At 35.3% G+C, this 19,745-nt stretch overlaps 2 protein-coding genes across 7 annotated transcripts in view; one reads left to right on the top strand and one right to left on the bottom strand.

The window, feature by feature from the left end:
• twf2b (twinfilin actin-binding protein 2b) lies at positions 1–10,464 on the bottom strand. Of its 6 annotated transcripts, none has more exons than XM_081357135.1 (11): positions 9,219–10,464; positions 8,363–8,574; positions 7,504–7,581; positions 5,059–5,237; positions 4,819–4,914; positions 4,169–4,273; positions 3,912–3,953; positions 3,195–3,314; positions 2,248–2,398; positions 2,001–2,122; positions 1–475 (listed from the first exon to the last, which is right to left on the bottom strand). In XM_081357135.1, exons 2-11 carry the CDS (start codon positions 8,385–8,387, stop codon positions 308–310), a joined length of 1,086 nt encoding a protein of 361 aa, XP_081213261.1. In that variant the 5' UTR covers positions 8,388–8,574; positions 9,219–10,464; the 3' UTR covers positions 1–307. The 6 variants fall into 6 exon arrangements, with proteins under 6 accessions (XP_081213261.1, XP_081213259.1, XP_081213262.1 ...); XM_081357133.1 differs by having other exon boundaries at positions 4,151–4,273; positions 9,219–9,311; XM_081357137.1 differs by having other exon boundaries at positions 71–475; positions 3,195–3,275; positions 4,151–4,273; positions 9,219–9,311.
• Positions 10,046–19,745, top strand: part of rpusd4 (RNA pseudouridine synthase D4) — an 11,196-nt gene continuing 1,496 nt past the window's right edge. Inside the window, exons 1-6 of the mRNA XM_081357139.1 lie at positions 10,046–10,424; positions 10,521–10,686; positions 10,944–11,148; positions 11,362–11,455; positions 18,779–18,929; positions 19,095–19,192. Of these exons, the coding sequence (XP_081213265.1) occupies positions 10,260–10,424; positions 10,521–10,686; positions 10,944–11,148; positions 11,362–11,455; positions 18,779–18,929; positions 19,095–19,192 (879 nt within the window). The 5' untranslated portion in view covers positions 10,046–10,259. The remainder of the gene's footprint in view (positions 10,425–10,520; positions 10,687–10,943; positions 11,149–11,361; positions 11,456–18,778; positions 18,930–19,094; positions 19,193–19,745) is intronic.

Consider the following 19,745-nt stretch of genomic DNA (forward strand, 5'->3'; position numbering starts at 1 on the left):
CAACAGTTAAAATGTGCTTTACCAAATGGCTGAGATGCCTCTAAACAAAATGCTGTTCCAACGTAAAACTTAATAAGACAGATTAATAGATTTTATTTGAATTATAACATAAAAATCATCACCTAAACAACACATTTATGTGGCCTTGAAAACCGTGTGAGAATGAGTTTCAGAGTGAAAGAAGACTTGTTAAAATCTAACATAAAAAATAATAAAACAAGCTCAGACAAGAAAAGGCTATAGATCATTGAGGGTGAAATTAAACATGTGTATCAGGTGTCATTTTACATTTGGTGACTGTAAAAATCTAGCTCTCATCTCCATTCTCTCCCGCTCCTCTGATTAGACGCTTGTTCCCTCGTTTCCCTGTAGGGCCCTTTGGCTTGGTGAAAGCTTGTTTCAGAGCATGCTGCATCGGGTACACCTCTTCATACAGGAAATCCTCCGTCAGCCCCTCTCCACTATCAATCTCCATCTACACACATGACACATATTAACTGAAATGTGCATGAATATATGCATTTGATTAGATTTGATTTGATTGATACTTCTATTCAGCAAGGATGCATTAAATTGAGTGCACAAAAGTGACATTTATAATGTTACAAAAGATATCTATTTCAAATAAATGCTGTTCTTTTGAAGATCAAAGAATCCTGAAAACTATTTATCATGGTTTAAAATATTAAGCAGCAAAACCGTTTTTAACATCATATGTTTCTTGAGCACCAATAGTGTGTATTCTAATAGCATTATATTCACTAATGTAGGTTTTACTTTTAAAATGTAATGTATGTAGCCAACAACATACACATAAGCGGTCACATTAACTGTTCTTAAGAATTTAAAAGTAACATTTTCTAAGCTTTTAAAAATGTACTGATGAAAGGATAAACTGGGGTGTTTCTCATTAATTAAAGAAATCTCAAGCACAAACTGTGCAAAGTAACCTGTTTAACCACAGGCACATCATGTTCTCACTTCGAAAGTCATACCATATGTTCACTCGAAACCAATATTCTGAAACGTGGTAACGGATATTGTTAAACTGTAAATTCAGCCACTATATTCAGCTCATTAGTTGATAATAGACGGATCACTGAATATGGATGTATAACCACAGTTGTGGCCAATTGCAATTTGTGATCCTGGACCACAAAACCAGTCGCATGGGTCAAATTTTTTTTATTGAGATGTATACATAATCTGAAAGCTGAATAAATAAGATTTCCATTGATGTATGGTTTGTTAGGATAGGACAATATTTGGCCGAGATATAACTATTTGAAAATCTGGAATTTGAGGGTGCAAAAAAATCGAAACATTGAGAAAATCGCCTTTAAATTTGTCTATGTTCGCGATTTTGCTGCATTCACTCACAAAAATAAATGTTTCACATATTTACATTAGGAAATTTACAAAAATATCTTCATGGAATATGATCTTTACTTAATATCCTAATAATTTTTGGCATAAAAGAAAAATCGATCATTTTGACCCATACAATGTATTGTTGGCTTTTGCCACAAATATACCCGTGAGACTTGTGACTGGGTTTGTGATCCAGGGTCACATATCTTAATAAAAGTTAAGTTCAAGGTACTGTGATTTTAGTTATATATTTTTAATAGTCCAGGATAGATAGATAGATAGATAGATAGATAGATAGATAGATAGATAGATAGATAGATAGATAGATAGATAGATAGATAGATAGATAGATAGATAGATAGATAGATAGATAGATAGATAGATAGATAGATAGATAGATAGATAGATAGATAGATAGATAGATAGATAGATAGATAGATAGATAGATAGATAGATAGATAGATAGACACATAGACACATAGACAGAAAGACAGACATGATGACCAGTCCAGTAAAATATGTACTTTGTACTTTAGAGGCCTACTCTTCTACTCGGGTCAAAGCTTCTACTCAGCTATCTTGAAAAACATACTGTATAGTATTAGGACCAGTTGTTGTTGTCAGTGTACCTTTTTGGCGATCTCTATGTGATAGTCTCTCTCTACATCATCCAGCAGTCGATTCTTACAGCTGGAGTAGAGCATCCTTTCTTTGATGCTACAACTATACCCGGGCATGGAGTAGATGAAAACTGGTCCACATATTCAAGAACAAACATGACATTAGCTTTGTAGAAACATTACTAATCATAAGAAGCCAACTCCGCTTATTGTGAAATTGTCAGAAAAAAAAGTTAATTAATATCTTGACACTAACCTACAGCTTCCAGTGCCTGTCCTTGATGGGTGTGTTTGTACAGGAAGAAGTGGTATCGTGGGGCATCAGTGGGGATTCTGCTTGGCAGCTCTTTGGTCTCTGTAGGACTAGTGTGGACCAGCTCAATTGTCTCTCGTTCGGTGTCCAGTCTCTTAAAGATGATAAAGTAAAAAAAGTGCTTTGTGATTGGGCTTATGAAGATGATATAAAGTAAGCAGGCTTAATAGTTTTTGTGGTAATATAAATATGAACACAACTATATAAAACTTTGGGATCTGTATGTATTATTATTATTATTTAAATAAATTAATTTTGTTCAGCAAGGATGCATTAAATTGATCAAATGTGTCAGTTAAAATATTTATAATGTTACAAAATTTTCTCTGTTCTTTTTGTACCAAAGGATCATGTACATTTTTTTTATTGCAGTTTCCAACATTGATAATGATAAGAAATGTTTCCAAATCAGCATATAAAAATCAACACAGGAATAAATTACGCTGTAATATACTAAAACAGAAAACCGTTATTTTAGATTGGAATAATATTTCAAAATATTACTGTATTTTTGATCAAATAAATGCAGCCTCATTGAGCATAAGAGACTTTTATTTTAAAAACCCCAACCCCGACCCCAAACTTTTGAATGCTAGTATACACTTACTGCATTATGCATGTTTTGAATTTAGGTGTATCGTTTCCTAATTTATTCCAAAATGTAATATTATGCAGAGAATCCTGTTTTTAAAATCTGCACAATAAACTGCCTATTCAATGCCAGCATTATGAAAAGGAATCCATTGCATAATGCATATGTTATGTGCTTATTCAGTGCAACCTCTACTGTTAGAAGTATAAGTGGCAGTCTGAACATTTTGCTTTTGAACCTTCATATAATACATGTGTGATAAATACATGTGTGTATAGTGTACGCGTGTGGGACTTACTAGTTGAATGTAATTGATGCGTTTGTGTTTAAGTTGCTGTAAAGCATGTTTAGCCTCCTCTTGCAATGGGAACGCCAAACCCTGTAAAGTTGGATTTTTACTCTCCACGCTGATCTCTGTCTGTATCAGAAAGACACACACACATATATATATATATATATATATATATATATATATATATATATATATATATATATATATATATATATATATATTAGGGCTGTCAAACGATTAATCACGATTAATCACATCCAAAATAAAAGTTTGTGTTTACATAATTTATGTGTGTGTACGGAGTATAATTATTTTATATATATAAATACACACACATGCATATATATATTTAAGAAAATGTGTTATTTATATATAAAATATTTATATATAATATAAATTATATATAATATAAATATATATATACACAGTATATACATTTAAATATTTCTTAAATATATACATGCATGTGTGTGTATTTATATATAGAAAATAATTATACACCGTACACACACATGTATTTTGTAAAAACAAACTTTTATTTTGAATGCGGTTAATCGCGATTAATCGTTTGACAGCCCTAATATATATATATATATATATATATATATATATATATATATATATATATATATATATATATTATTTTTTTTTTTTTTTTTTTTTTACTCTGTAACATCAATATTTCTAATAATATTTTTAATGCGAATAGAGAGCTGAGGCTACCTTTGCTTGTCCACTTACAGTGGCAACTCGTCTTTGCTCGTCCTAAATAGAAAAGTACAATAGTTTAGTGTAAATCCACTTAGTAGTACTCACACACTTGAAAACAAAAATGAATCACAATACACTTACCCGTGCCACTCTGTCCTGTTAGGTGCATTGTTAAGGAATACATTCATTTATTAGACATTAAAGTCAGACAAACTGATAGATATTCAGTTGTGGTATGCTGCGATTTACACATTTCGGGCCTTCCTCACCTCTGTTATTTTAATCTGATGGAGTTGTTGCTCAGCAGTGGTGAGGGGGGCCGGGATGGAGGAGGAGGACAGATGTCGTAGATAACCTTGGAAACAGATGTCTTCCTGCAGGTCACAACAGTAAATAGTGCTTAGATGACACATCATCACACTTCTTAAAATGTGACCTGAAGGAACCTGAGCAAAGGTGAGTAGGTTTACTGTTGTAAACCCAGTAAAAAAGAAAAATCACAGTTTGGTCACTATTAAAATCACATTATTAGATCATATTAAATCATTCATGTTACATAACTCTCTGCATGTTCTATTCTGATTTGTCAGTCGTGACATTCAGGCATCATGTAATGATGAACTCTCTGGTTTACTTGATTCTGATTGGTCAATTGTGGAATTTTAGCAATCAGATTCTCAGAAGATATGATTTTTGCATTCCCAAAAGGAAATGTTTACCATGATAGCATTTCCATGACTTTCCAAAAAGGGAAAATAGAGAGATTGATTGGAATGGAATTCAAAAACGAGAAGGATTCAGTCAATATACTGTCACTCCCTCAGCTGTTGTAGTAGAAGCACCCTTGATAACTAGTTTATAGATGATATACAGGTAAAATTATCAAATAAAACCATGCCAAGCAAACCCGTCTACACACCTGGACTGTTCCGAACAGTTCATCATTTATGTGACTTCCCCCGAACTCTTTCTTCAGTGTGGCTCTGGTAGCAGCATACACCATCTTTAACCTCACCTGTGTGGTGTAGAATGAACGTTGTCACTCAGAAGGGTAATTCACAGTATTTTAAACCCAAGGGGCTAAAGGGAACATTATTTATAGAGTGAGATGGTGCGAGCTTGTGCACACGTTTCACTTTATCATGTGTTTTCTACTTACTGGTGACTGGTCTGGTGACCAGGAGATAAACAGCCACTCATATCCCAGCTGGTTCTGTGAGTCGAGGCGGAAAAGAATATAACAGGGTTCTAGGCCGTCCAGCATGGGCAGGACACATGCGTCATAGTCCTGATCCCAGCTCTGAGAAACCTCTCTGTATCCTCCCAACACCAGCTGCTCTGAAACACACACAGACAGATACACACATATACACACCTCATAACACACACCTTGACTAGCAGTAGCCCCAGATAAATGCACTGACTATCAGTCAGGGGCCAAAAACAGCATGGTGCCACTGTTATCACACACTGCATGTATAACATTCCACAGTCCAATTTATCTTCTCCATTTACTTGACATTATTAAGGGTCAGCAAGTGACTAACATATATTTGTTAAGCTATAAGTTGTTACTATATATTATAAAACATCTCACAAATGTAAATGGTTTGGTTTTAAATGATAAAACAATCTAAATGATGAACATGTGAACATGAGTTGTGAAAAAGAATTACTTTTTAAAAAGAGTACTTATTACGGAAATAATATGCTTTAAAACAATGAACTGAATGTATGTTTCCAGACACTTAATTACATGTTAAAGTGACAATGAAATCAAAACCTGAAATGATAATTCTTGTTTTGTTTTATTATGGAATATTGCAGTATTTATTATAAATTATTTATCATGCACATCATTATTTTTTAAATTCATGTGTAATATTAAATCAAAATAACTTTCCCTCCCACTTGCACTCTTCTCTAATTATGTGTTTACTGGTGTGAAGGCGGGACAACCTGTCACTCACATGAGATCGACCAATAGCAAACCACAACCATCCAAAGATCCAATCAATTCCCGATTAACACAATTAAGCCCCGGCCTATATTTTTTCTTGTTTTAGAAGCCGTTTCACTAAGATAAACGTCACAATAGGAAAGAAACGACTAGTGCAACTTCTGTTTCTTGCCAACTTTCACTTCATTTAAATAAATAAAAATGCAATTATCTGAACTTCAGACTTTTTGACCCTCTTAAGTAGGACTATATACATATTTATTGGCCTATTTTCACAGAAATTAGGCCATAGTTCAATTAGGACATAAGAAGTTTTTATAAATCTGCCTCAGAAAAAAACATAAACCTACTGGTGTTCATCTTAAGACAAAACAATGGCACTGGCATGTTTTAAGATATGCCAGTGCAAGTTGCTTTAAGTTAAAACAGCTCAAACATGCATTTTAGTCTGGGACTTATAACGGGGGTCCTAATGACTTCTATTGTCTGATGAAGTTGTAATGTAGAACATATAAAATATATTAACTTTAAAAAGTAATTTCAACATTTTCTTTTTCACAAGGGTATTAACTTCATTCATCCACTAAAATGACCTTGCAAAAAAGATTGAAAAATGTAGAGTACTTGCATAATGGACTACTTGCACAACTACTTCCGCGTTCTAGTAGCCTACATATCGGGAGTTTCCGGTCTTTGTATTAATTATCTTGAGCCTGCTGAAATGTTACTGTAAATATATTTTCTTTCCAACTGTGCATTCTGAATAATAAATAGGCTAAATATATTTATCCACCAAGCAGCAGCAGTCCTATGCTCGTCTTCTCATTAACAGTTTTTTTTTTCTCTCTCTCTCTTTCTGACATTTCATACCTGCTGGTTTTACATTTTTAAAATAAATTAATTGACTATTAAAACGATTGTGTTGGTGTTTATTCTATTTTAAAATAGTTGAATGAATGAATGCTCGTGAGGCGCCTCCAACGATGTTAAATAGTCTAGCTAAGGCTAATCAATAACGTACACAGCGTAGAGGAGAATGACAGTCAACTACTCTGAATAGCATTTTGGGCATAAACATGTAAATAGTGAAAAGACTGACGTTGAAAAATGACAGAATGATTAAAATATTTAATCCAAATAATAAATGTTCGTGGTTCGCACTGATGTTATTCATCTGTTCTCATTCACTTCAGCATCGCGGTCACTAGTTTAGACGAACACTGACACCCTGTGGTGAAAAAAAAAGGCGTATTTTTAACACTTCTCAGATTTGCTTGGGTTGGATTAAAACTTCATGATAAATTTGGAAAATTCTGCACACAGTAAACATCAGAATATACCTTCTCCTGTCAATAAAAATTGCCAAATTTTTAAATCTTATTGCAGACACTCATTTTAGGTGGCGTTTGTTCAACTTATTGACCACACAGTACATTAAAAGTAAACATAACCGGAAATAAATGAGACGTGCTACTATTTCCAAACGGAAGTGCGTCACGAGGCTCAGTGCAAGTGGTCCATTTGTTGCTTGTTTTGATATCCTATCTAATGCAATGACGTTCATAAATTAAAAATAAAAGCTCGAACCAAACCATCCTCAGTGTATTTAAATAGAAGTTCTCAAAAACAAATGCTCCTACTCACCGCTCCTTATCACAATCTTTATCACTCTGACAGCTCCTCTTCTCGCCTTCACGAGGAACTCTCTCAAGTCTGGAGATGCTGGTTTCAGAATACAGCAGGGAAAATACACAGTGGTTAAAACTGATAATTATTTAATGTCATATATTCTAATACTAAAAGTGACAATCCCATCATATTTCATATTATAAATTCTTACGTACGACTAGAGCACTTAGTTTTAAAAAAAAAAGAAAAAAAAAAGAAAATTTACTGAAACAAAGGAAATTTTACACTGCGTCCACACTGTGTGGCCTGTGCCTCATTCTTGGCCTCACCATGGTAACAGGGCATCGGGACTCATAAATGATGTAGGTCCAGGTGAGATGGATGAGGACCGGCGCTTCCGCCCGTAAGCTTAAATTACCTCCCATCATCATTCACATAAAACACAGTCTAACATGATCACTCCTATATAATTATATACCACTAAATGACTATATATACACCTCTTTAACCAAATGTCTGTTTGCTAAAACCAAAAGTTAGGCAATTTAAAGTATTCTTTTTTAATAGATAATTCCCTTTGCCTTCAAATGTGTACATTTGCACATAGACTCCAAGGAAATCTGAGAAAGGTTAACGCAAGGTTTTGATGCACTAGTAGACAAATTTTTTATCTGGAGCTTTTACAGGTGTCATTCCAAACATCTTTCATTTTGCCTTTATTGTGTATCTTCATAGTTTATATTGCACTTCTAACTAAAAATGTATGTTTCCCATTCACTAAAAGGAGAAGAGTAAAAATATAAAGTGGTTTACTCAAATATTATAAATCCATATGGGCTGCGGGGCATTGAAATAAAGATTTGCTTGTGCTTACCGTGGATACCAGTCTGATGCGACATCCCAAGTCCCTGTGATGCTCCAGCTCAGTCCGAATTCCTGTTGAAACTCCCACGTTGTCCTCCTATTGTCTTCAGTGGCACTGCTATCTGTGCCCAGCAGTGTGGTCCAACTCACTTCCGTACAATGACATCAACGCCCCTTAAGCATCTTACCTGGGGAATTCTGTTTGAAACTTGATCTGTGGAACTGAGGAAGATGTGTAGCCTAATATTACACCTGTCAGGGGATGGGTTCCAGCACACCACCTATCTAGTATTATTCACCCATCACCGGTGGCCCTAATGGGGTATAAAGTGGATGACAACATCTGTTATCTGTGATGAGCTGCATTATAAAGCTGTAGGTTTGCTCTGGTGTCAAATAAAAGACAGGACCCCTATTGTAACTGAGAGTCTGGACATTATCTATCTGTCTCACTCTTCTACAAACAGTTATGCAACGCTCCATTTGTGAAAAGAAATGGCACATTATCACTCACACACATCGAGGACCTGATAGGAGCATACAAACTAGCGGCCTGTGGGAGCTCAAATTCCACAGGGCTGACATGAGATACCGTGCAGGCGGCTGCTGACCCCCAACCAGCAGGACAGGCTGTTCATTTAGACGACCTAACCAGCCACCCAAAAGCCATTTCAAATAGTAAACCGCCTCTACCGATCTTTGAGATTTTACATGAGGTTTATGAGATTTGATTGAAGGAAAACGTGCAGTATTGCGTCTTTAAAAAGTTTTTCAGGGGGGGTTCTTTTGTCAGGGCATCTAACGGACAAAAAGGTTTACATCTGATAATATTTATGTGTCTAAAGACAGAAAGAGAGAGAACATACCTGTGAGTTTGCTAGTGTTGGCTTCATGTTTAATTCACTCAGCTGTGAGCACAAACCCAGCCATTATTCATTATTCAGCGCAGCCCTCCCTCCAAAGATGCTCTGCACACATAGATTCTCTTTCTTCTTCACACAGCACACACTTTTTATTTTAAAATTAACTATAGACTTGTCCGTATGCGTTGCTAAATAATATTTAGAAGGAATTCGTCCTGTTTTATCATCTCAGCCCTTTTTAAGAAAGCACGCATATTGACAAACTACACAATACTGTTCATATTATGCTACATTTTGCAAGTGTTTACTGACAGATAACACATTCAGAACCAGTTCCGTGTTTTATGACTCTTATGAGTGGTTCTTTTTGGTGAATCAGAAACACAGCAGGACCGGTTTAGTCTGATTCTTGAAACGAATGACTCTTATGATTCATTTTTTGTGAATCAAAACATTTTGTGAATAAAATAGCCTATAAGTCTATAGCTTTGTTAGTTTGGTATTTTTATGTAATAGTATTTATTTTGCCCAATTACTTTAATTTTATACTGTACTAATGTCATATACCCACTACTTTTTTTTCTTTCCTTTTATTGGTGAAACGAAATTGCTCAAATGGCTCAGAAGCATAATTTGTCGTTTGCAGAGGGTTAAAGTATTTATTTTATGCAAATTGATCTGAGGCAAGATTCATGAATTGAAAATAGCAAATAGCACCGACCTATTCTTTTTTTAATGAATCAAAATCTTATCCAGAATTACTCTTTTGAGGCCCTTATTTTCGATTCCGGAACGAATTACTAAGCAGATTTTAGTGAATCAAAAAATTTGAAACGTCACTGCCTATAGTGACTTTTATTTTGAACTGTTGTGTATTGCTTCTTCTTGCTCATCTGTTCTTATGTGTTTAGTGTCCACTTGATTACGCGGATTTAGCTGTCATACTCGCATTTTTAATCAGATATATACAGCAATGAATTATTTAAGATCTCGGGGCGCAGGTTTTTAGAAAGAGAGTTACTTTTGAACTGCTAATCTGTGAAAATGCGACACGCACGTGAGGTGACATATACGATGCTCATGAGAGCGTACGCCACAGCTTCAAAGACCGAGACCCTCGCTTCTAACCGGAAAACTGGACTGAAAGCAGCAGATATCGCGAACAGACACCGGAGTGAACAAGAAAAACGGATAAATGACAAAAATGAGGTTGGCTTCGTTGTTTATGCATGTATTGTCTGTTTAGACTAAAGTGAGTTTATGTGCAACCATTTAGATTCCGTCTTTTTTCGTTCCACTCCAAAGGTTCCGGTGTCACCTCTACAGAACAGAGTGAATGAACTCAAACAGTTCTCTCAGCAACTGCAGTCTATTCACCCTAGTGTGCTCGCAAAAGCTCTTTACAGGAGCATGCTGTATGAAGACCAAAACATAATCGCCATAAATAAACCATATGGTGTGCCTTTGCATAGTGAGTATTTTACATCATTTTTTTAAATGAATGTACTATATTTCGTTTCATTTTTATTTATTGAAAACATTTTTAATAATTATTCTGTAATATTTTGTATATTGATGTGATTTTATAGCACTATATAATATTCAGTTTTAAATTATGCACTATTTCTATATAAAAATACAATAAAAAAAAACGTTTCATATCAGCGAATGCAGTGTTGGAAGACATATACTAATATAATCCTTCATTTGCCTGCTCCATTCTTATAGATGTAAATGGCATCAGAAACAGCATTTCAGAGTGTCTTCCTTTGCTGGCCAAGATAACTGATGGCATGCAGGCAGGATCACAGTTGCATTTTTGCCACAGTCTGGAAAAGGAATGTACTGGAGTTTTGATCCTGGCTAAAACAGAGGAAGCAGCAGAACATGTACAAACACTCATCAGATCACACAAAGTGGAAAAGACATTCTTGTAAGTTAAACTTCAAAACCTTTTGTTGTTGCATGTCTTAATTGAATTCAATTTAGAATAATTGTTTTCTGAGAAAGGCTAATTTGATAGTAAGGCAGTGTGGCATCTCATAAACTTCAAGTGCTTGTCTAGTGCAACATTTGTTCCTTATTTTCAATTGTTTCCCATGTTCCAGCATAACCTACACAAACTTAAACCTATTATTTTGTTCAGGGCGGTCACTGTAGGTGTGCCTGTTCCATCCGAGGGAGTGATTGACATTCCCATTATAGAGAAGGAGGTCATGGGACCTCAGCCGCATTTTAAGGTAATATAACATTGTGTTCATAAAAAAAATTCCTATTCTAACCTGTTTTTAACCCTCTGGGCTTCTTCGCCCGAAAACGGGCGAAAACTTGAACGTTTCGAATTGTTTAATTTTTTTGCTTCATCGGATGGGGGTGAAACTTGGTGACTTTTCTTTTATTACCTATATGAACACACAAAAAAATCAAGGAGATGATTCTGATATGTTAAAGGGCCGTAAAAAAAAAAGTCACACTTAGCTTCCTCCCGCCCGAAAACGGGCGACATAGGAAATGAATGGGAAATACGAAAAAATAGGAAAACTCAGAGAAACTTTTGGTGGTACAAGCTACAGATCAGCCACTGTGCTGAAAAAAAGTGTACAGCAATGAAGGGGTGACACTCTAGAACATCAAGAGTGCAAAAAAGACACCCTCCCCCCCCCACACACACACCCACACACACAAACACACACACACACACAGAGAAATGAACTGGTAAGACTGAAACAGCAAATTTTGCCCCAAACTATATAAAAATGATATAATCATAATAACTCCAAAACTATAGCAAGGAGAGTCAAAAGGTAGGTATCGTTTGAAAGAACTCTTTTTAAATTTTTTGAAAATATAAATTACATTACATTTGGACATTGTCCCGCCAAGAAACGGTGGATAAAAGACAATATATATATATAATTTTTATTATGATTTTGCATATCTTTCATATTTGTCATGGAATAACTCAGGAAGGAAATAAGGTAGGAGGAAAATTCTTTTTTAGTGAAGTCCCCCTACATGTTAGCTGCATCTGGATAAAAAAATAATAATTTTTGGATAAAGGAATCAAAAATTACAGCATTTTGAAAAGAGACAGCCTTTTTGTACAGTCTTTCACACCCCCTCATGGGCAATTTTTTCTCCATGAAGAATATCTTGTCATAAAAGCAATAGATTATGTTAATTTTGGGCTCATTTTAATTGTAATAATATGCTGTAAAAAATGAAGTGCCATTTTCAATTATCTGAGAATGTTTCATGAGCTGTATGATGTTTTTGACACATTGCAGTACATTATTTTATAGATTATGAAAAAAAGAGAAATTCTATGTATCAGCAAATAACTCAGCAATACTTAAGAGTTTTTCAAAGTGGATACATTCACTGTAAAGTTCAGACTCTAAGCTTTCAAATGACATCCACTTTGTGTTTATCAAGGCAAGATTTTTGAAAAATATGGTAATAAATATTTTCGCAGCTAGGTGGCGCCTGCTGGCGGTACACTTGGTTCTAGAGGGATTACTCAGCACTCGTTAGGAATTAATACATTTAATTAGATGCATTAAAAAGCTGAGATTCTAAGATTTAAAATGATATATAATTTGTGTTGTTCCATTCAGTGGTTGATTAGTAATAAATTGTTTTCTTTCCGAATGGGAATAAATCAAATAAATAAATAAAAAAGCTATAGGCCGCCTATGGGCGGTTATAGGACATGACACAAATTAATAGATTTTGAAGCCACTAGGTGGCGCTCTTCTCACTTGAAATATTTTTTTTTTTAGGCCTGCACTCTAATTTGATGTGAAATGTTGCATTTATTGAAAAATAAAATAAAATAAATAAAAATAAAAATATATATATTAATTCTAATGGAAAAAATAGCTCATAAAAATTACATAATTAATGCAAAGTATCATAAAAAATTCTAAAAATTCTATATAATAATCAGAAAACATTATAGAACAAAACAATATTTGAATGGTTATCCTAGGACAAAGTTAAGTACAATTTTAAGGCTTCGCCCGTTTTCGGGCGGGAGGAAGCTAAGTGTGACCCAATTATGAAGAAGCCCAGAGGGTTAAAGGGGAAATGAAGCAGTCAATCAAGTTTACATGATTTACAAGATGGTTTTCCACTTTAATCAACAATTATATAAGAAACATGACAAATGTAAACATATAAAAGAAAAAAAAAGAAAAACCGCTATATCTTTTGCTGCCAGGGCGCTGCCATTGTGTGCAGTATTCTAAAGTGTGACGTCACGGGGTTGGTTGGCTTTAATAAACCTGGCTGAATGTATTAATATCACGACGTCAAACTGTCTACACCACGGAGTTTTGACCGCGATTCGCGAACAACTAATGAAGTCTAACATATGTTATATACAGCAGATGGACTCACGGTGGGCATCGCATTACAACAGCCACACGCGCTGCAACTTACCAACCCGCTCTTCGCCCAAAACCACCACCGGCTGTTCGACATAACAACGTAACTTACCACTGCTCGGTTCCCACGCCGTATCGGCTCAAATGCATATATTAATACATGCTAACTTACATGGTGTTGTTGACAAGAGACATGAATATGATGGCAGACATCGCGAACAATGTTTCCATGTGCAGTTTGTTAACATAACGTTAACGTTAGACGTCGTCTTTTTGTCTGGTACTAATAAACTCCACTAAAGTTAGCTAAACACTAAGTTAGTGTTAGCTAGTTCATGCTTACAGCTGTTAGCTAATAATGACTGTACCTAACGTTAGTTGTTCGCGGTCAAAACTCCGTGGTGTAGACAGTTTGACGTCGTGATATTAATACATTCAGCCAGGTTTATTAAAGCCAACCAACCCCGTGACGTCACACTTTAGAATACTGCACACAATGGCAGCGCCCTGGCAGCAAAAGATATAACGGTTTTTCTTTTTTTTCTTTTATATGTTTACATTTGTCATGTTTCTTATATAATTGTTTATTAAAGTGGAAATCCATCTTGTAAATCATGTAAACTTGATTGACTGCTTCATTTCCCCTTTAAAGACTGCTTAAAAAGACAAATTTGATTTATCACAGTCGAGAAGTAATATAAGATTTTAAAAAAATCCGTATGCGGATTTTGAAACGGAGTATTGAAAAATAATAACATGTAGGGTGGGGCTTGGATGATGATTGGATGGAGGCAGATCTGAATGTGAGCTTGCAGCCAATAGAGTGCTTTAGCGGCGCTGGTTCCGGAAGTATTTTTTCCATTCATTTTTTTCATTGACATTAAAAAAAAAGTCTTTGTTAAAGTGTTATAAGCTATGAACCAAGCCAACCAGTTACGAGGTGAATCACAAATTTACAAAGGTTTTTTTCACCTCTCTGATTGGTGTAATTTTCTGTACAGCATCATGGCTAATGCAGTTTTTCTCCACAAATTGTTAAACCTTTTTATCAGTGCTTTATTTGTAAAGTGGGAGGTCCCGGAGCGCAGAGGGGGGGTGGATCCGGCGACTCAAAACGGGGGTTGGAGGTAACGGAACAAAAAAAATAAATAATAATAATTACACTGCCTGCGTAGCTTCTCTGCAGGGACAGCGCCAGCTGAGTGGGTGCTATAGATAGATCATTGACGGGGAGCTGCGCAAAACTTGGCCACTAAATATTTAATATTCAGTTATGTTAATGATCACAATTAAAGTTTTAATTTTATTAAATTGAACAAGTAGGCTACTTAAATAACATTCAGCATTCAATCAAATATTCTAAAAGATGTAGGCTATTATTAATAATAATGTTTATTTATTTTATTACAGATAGAACAAATAAATTAATAATAATGACTGTTATTTCAACAAAATATCTCGTTATTTCGAAATAATATGTGTGCGTGCATCTGTAAATCCGGTGACGCGTGTATTGATTTTTATTAATAAAAACAATAAAGTGTTTTCTCTAAAAGTGTCGACTCAGCTGCAAAGATGAAGTTGACGATCGCCATCTCCGTGTGAACGCACTTATAGAGAGAAATGCACATAAATAGGCCTAATGGATTACATAATCAGAGAGTAGCCTTTTTCCTTTTTCGTTTTGAATTATTTCGTTTAAAGACATTTCAAGCTTTGTGTATTTGATGTATTTGTCATGTCTGTGTGAGGCATACACTGAGTTTCGTGCTGCAGTTCACGTGCAATGCAAGTGAGCGCGCTGGCGCCTCCGTTATATTTTTTTCGTATTCAATAAATAGGCCTACAGGCAAATGGTTGATGAAAATTTGATTAAAATTAAGATACAATTTATACAAAACGAAATTCACTTTAAAGAAAGGCTTTCTAAACAACTTCAACTTCAACGGACAAAATCATGTCTGACCCGCTCCATGTCTCATATTGCGCATCCTATCTTACTCGGTCGTGCTGTTCACTTTTCATAAATCAACATAAATGAAAAAAAAACAAAAACATTATAATATTTTAACAAATATGAAACTAAATGTGCTTTTTTAATGGCTACAACGGCATAGTAGGCCTACATACTCTCTATTTGTACACATTTCTGCACATTAATTTAATTCTGAATTTTGCACACACAAGTGAAAGGCATTTGTTCAGATCAAGTTCACGGATAATTGTGCGTTATTAATCATTATGATACTAAAATCCTGACAAATATGCTATGTACAAAAAATCAGATGAGCCCATAATATGAACGCATTTACACGTTAAGCATTTTCCTCCCATATATAGAAAACCATTATAAGAACGCTTAATGTGGCAGATTAGAATGTCCCCTTATTATGTCGAAATAACGAGATATAATGTCGATACTAGGCTACTGTGTCCACCGTGGTCTCCTTTTTGATCAGCAGAAACGATTTTTGCTTGTTTGGGATCTGACTGTCTATAGCGTCTTTTTGACATTTTTCCCCTGAGTGAAACGATCGAGGCTAACATCAATCTCAACTCGTACAACAAGCGCGCAAGTCATGTGTCACAAACATTGAACACTAAAACAGTAATTTTATTTTATTTAGGCAATTAATTTTATTGACACGGGAGGTGCCGGATCCAATAAAAAAGGTTCCGGATCCAATGTCGGAGGTGCCGGAACATGTTCCGGCGTGTTCCGGCTCAAATTAAGCCCTGCTTTTTATATATATATATATACAGGGTGCGATTTGCCGGGGGGGATGCGTGGGATTTCCCCCTTTCTGGTCAATGTATCCCTGCCTCTGCTTAATTATTTTTATCCCCAGTGGGGATAAATTTATCCCCCCCTCAAAGTGATCAGTGCTACTACACTAGTGGCGAGGCGGATCACAAAACGTATCACGGATCCGTGGTTTGATTAAAGTCCATTTTATTTTAAAATGCGCTACTTTGACTGGCTCCGCGCAGCCTCTATCACCACTCTGAAGACTTGCTCAATTTCCCGCCCACGGCGCTATATGATTGGTTACACCTCACGAGTAATAGCCTATCAACACTTGCGAGACGGCTGCAGGTCTTTTTTTACGCCGTATATTCAGCATATTACTGAAGCGGGAATAAAAATCACAATCTGATTATCTGTTTCTATGATGACAAGCAGGGTTAGTGTCCCAGTCACACCACTGAGAATGGCCGAAGTTACACATACGGTGTTTTAATCAATTGAGACTAAACGCAAAGGTTTTTTGATTACTCACTCACTCTTGAGTTTCTGGCGCGAGTGATTTCAATGTAAAGACGCGTTTACGCGCGTCTAGAGGTCCTGCGGCGCGGTAGACGCGAAGCCCGAATGAGGCGAATTGACTTTGTCGGCCCTGCCCGACACGTTAACTGTAATCATGAGCCCGAGCCCGATTTATACCCGTCCAGAGAGAGAAGTTTTACACACATTTTTTTTAATACGTGGGCCGTTATAACCAGGTGGCCCCAGGGAAGTTGAGATGAAGCAAAGATGAAGTTGACGATCGCCATCTCCGTAGTGAATGCACATATATGGAGAAATGCATGAATTACATCAGAGTGTTGCCTATTTCTTTTCGTTTTAAATTGTTTCGTTTAAAGACATTCCAAGCTTTCTTTAGATATATTTCTTACTATTCTCTGTGTGAGGCATACACTGAGTTTCGGTTAATTTATGATGAGATGCGCAGTGCAAGTGACCGGGGCGCGCGGGCGCCTCCATGATTAGCCTATAGCCTATGTCTGCTATATTTGCTTCTTAAATACATGCAATTCGTTGATGAAAAATGTATTAAAATTATACAATTTATACAAAACGAAATTCACTTTAAAGAAAGGCTTTCTACAAAACAAAACATAATGAAGTGGTCAAAATCATGTCTGACCCACTCCAAGTCTCCCGATATACTGCACATCCTATCTTCGTGCTGTTCACTTTTCATAATCAACATAAATGAAAAAAAAAACAAAAACATTATAATATTTTAACAAATATGCAACTAAATTTATTTAGTTATTTATTTATTAAATTTATTATTTAATGGCTAGGCTACAACACATAGTAGGCCTACAGAATCTCTGTACAAATTTCTGCACATTCATTTACTGCTTCTGAATTTTACACACAAGTTGAAAGGCATTTGTTTGTGCATAGTAAAACATATCTGCAACATTTATCAAGTTCACGGATAATTGTGCGTGCATTTATTAATTATTATCTTAATTAATAATGCAACAAGGACAAATCATGGTAACTGTCTTGTTTGTTTATTCAGAATGAAATGGATCGCAAATGGATCCGAATGAAGAAATGTAAAAAAAAAAAAAAAAAAAAAAAAAAAAACGTGGACAATGATGAACACAGAAAATAAACATGAATGAACTTTGGATGAACTTTGGATGGCCTAGGAGGAGTAGGCCTAGTAGGCTACAACTCTAATTCAACAAGGTTTTAGAATATAGAATATTTTTTAAACAAAATAAATATTTTTAAAGTTTATTATCCCGGGCCCGGTGTGATGCGTGCGAGTGGAGGAGACGCTGAACATGACATGTGACGTGTTGCATTTTGTAACACAAGTGCTGGATCAAGGGCCCGGCCCAGGTCGGGTCAAGTTCAGCTCGGGCAGAGAATCTAAGCTCTGATTTATCTGATCCTGTCCATTAGCTTTGATCCATGTACGGCTTTTCAGAATGTCACCAAGTAGCCTAAATATTTATGTAGCCTAATTTTTCAGCGCGAAAACTCTAGCTAGCTAGCTGGGAACAATGAAAAGGGTCCAGAGCAGCAAATGCAGTGAATGAAGTTCATGTTCTCATGGTTTCAAAACATCCCCCCCTCTGTTTTTTTCACAAATCGCACCCTGTATATATATATATATATATATATATATATATATATATATATATATATATATATATATATATATATATATATATATATATATATATATATATATATATATATATATATATATATACGTTGAAAATGCATACAGATAGCTACAACAAAAGCATATACCAAAAGCATGTAAATTAAATCATACAATGCTGCGTTTAGAAAACAGTTGACTTGTCAACTTTAAGAATAGGATCTTAATTAATGTGAAGTATAATGTTTATTCTGCTCAGATGGGTCTGAGCCCATTGTTCAAAGTGAATGAGGAGGGAGATGGAGTGACCAGGGTGAGAGCTCATCGGCAGGCAGAAAGTGCAGTCACACAGTATCGGGTTCTGGACAGCACCAGTGGCTGCAGCTTGGTGGAACTGCAGCCTGTCACAGGTACTGACCATGACGTGTGAAAGCATACCCGACTCGGAACGTTATTCCTAATTGTGCCTTAGACTCCTGAATTATTATAAATGTAGCAAGGTTTACCTTTTTATTTATTTAAATGAAGAAATGTAAGCATATGATGACTAGAACCTCTTATAATGTTTGTTTTAGGTGTAAAAAACCAACTTCGAGTGCACATGGCTCTTGCTTTGACCTGCCCTATTCTCGGAGACCATAAATATGCTCATTGGAACAAACTAGCACCCCAGGTATGATAAATATAACAAGGTTAGAGCAAGTGTTGTAGCACTGGTTCCTTGAATGATAATCAAATCTGCACTACCATTCAAAAGTTTGAGGTCGGTAAGATTTCTTAATGTTTTTGTAAGAAGTCTCTTATGCTCACCAAGGCTGCATTTATTTGATCATAAAACAGTAATAACTGTAGTATTGTGGAATATTATTACATTTTAAATAACAGTTTATATATATATATGTATATATGTATATATATGTATAGATATATATTTTGTAATGTAATTTCTTCCTGTCATTGCAAATCTGAATTTTCATCACCCATTACTCCAGTCTTCAGTGTCACATGATTTTTCAGAAATCATTCTGATATGCTGATTTGCTGCTCAAGAAACATTTCTTATTATTTTCAATGTTGACAAGTTGTGCTGCCTAATATTTTTGTGGAAACCGCAATTTTTGAAAGAACAGCATTTGTTTGAAATGGAAATCTTTTGTAACATTATTTATTAATGCCATTATTGTCTTTTTTGATTAATTTAAAGGGACAGTTCACCCAAAAATAAA

Source organism: Scardinius erythrophthalmus, assembly GCF_964197995.2.
Source record: "Scardinius erythrophthalmus genome assembly, chromosome: 25".
Lineage (NCBI taxonomy): Eukaryota > Metazoa > Chordata > Actinopteri > Cypriniformes > Leuciscidae > Scardinius > Scardinius erythrophthalmus.

Coding starts and splice junctions, on each gene's coding strand:
- twf2b (XM_081357133.1), bottom strand. CDS start 8,387: ATGTCGCATCAGACTGGTATCCACG. Junction 4,915..5,058: donor GGTCACCAGACCAGTCACCA/GTAAGTAGAAAA, acceptor TACACCACACAG/GTGAGGTTAAAGATGGTGTA. Junction 2,399..3,194: donor GCATCAATTACATTCAACTA/GTAAGTCCCACA, acceptor ATCATCTTTAAG/AGACTGGACACCGAACGAGA.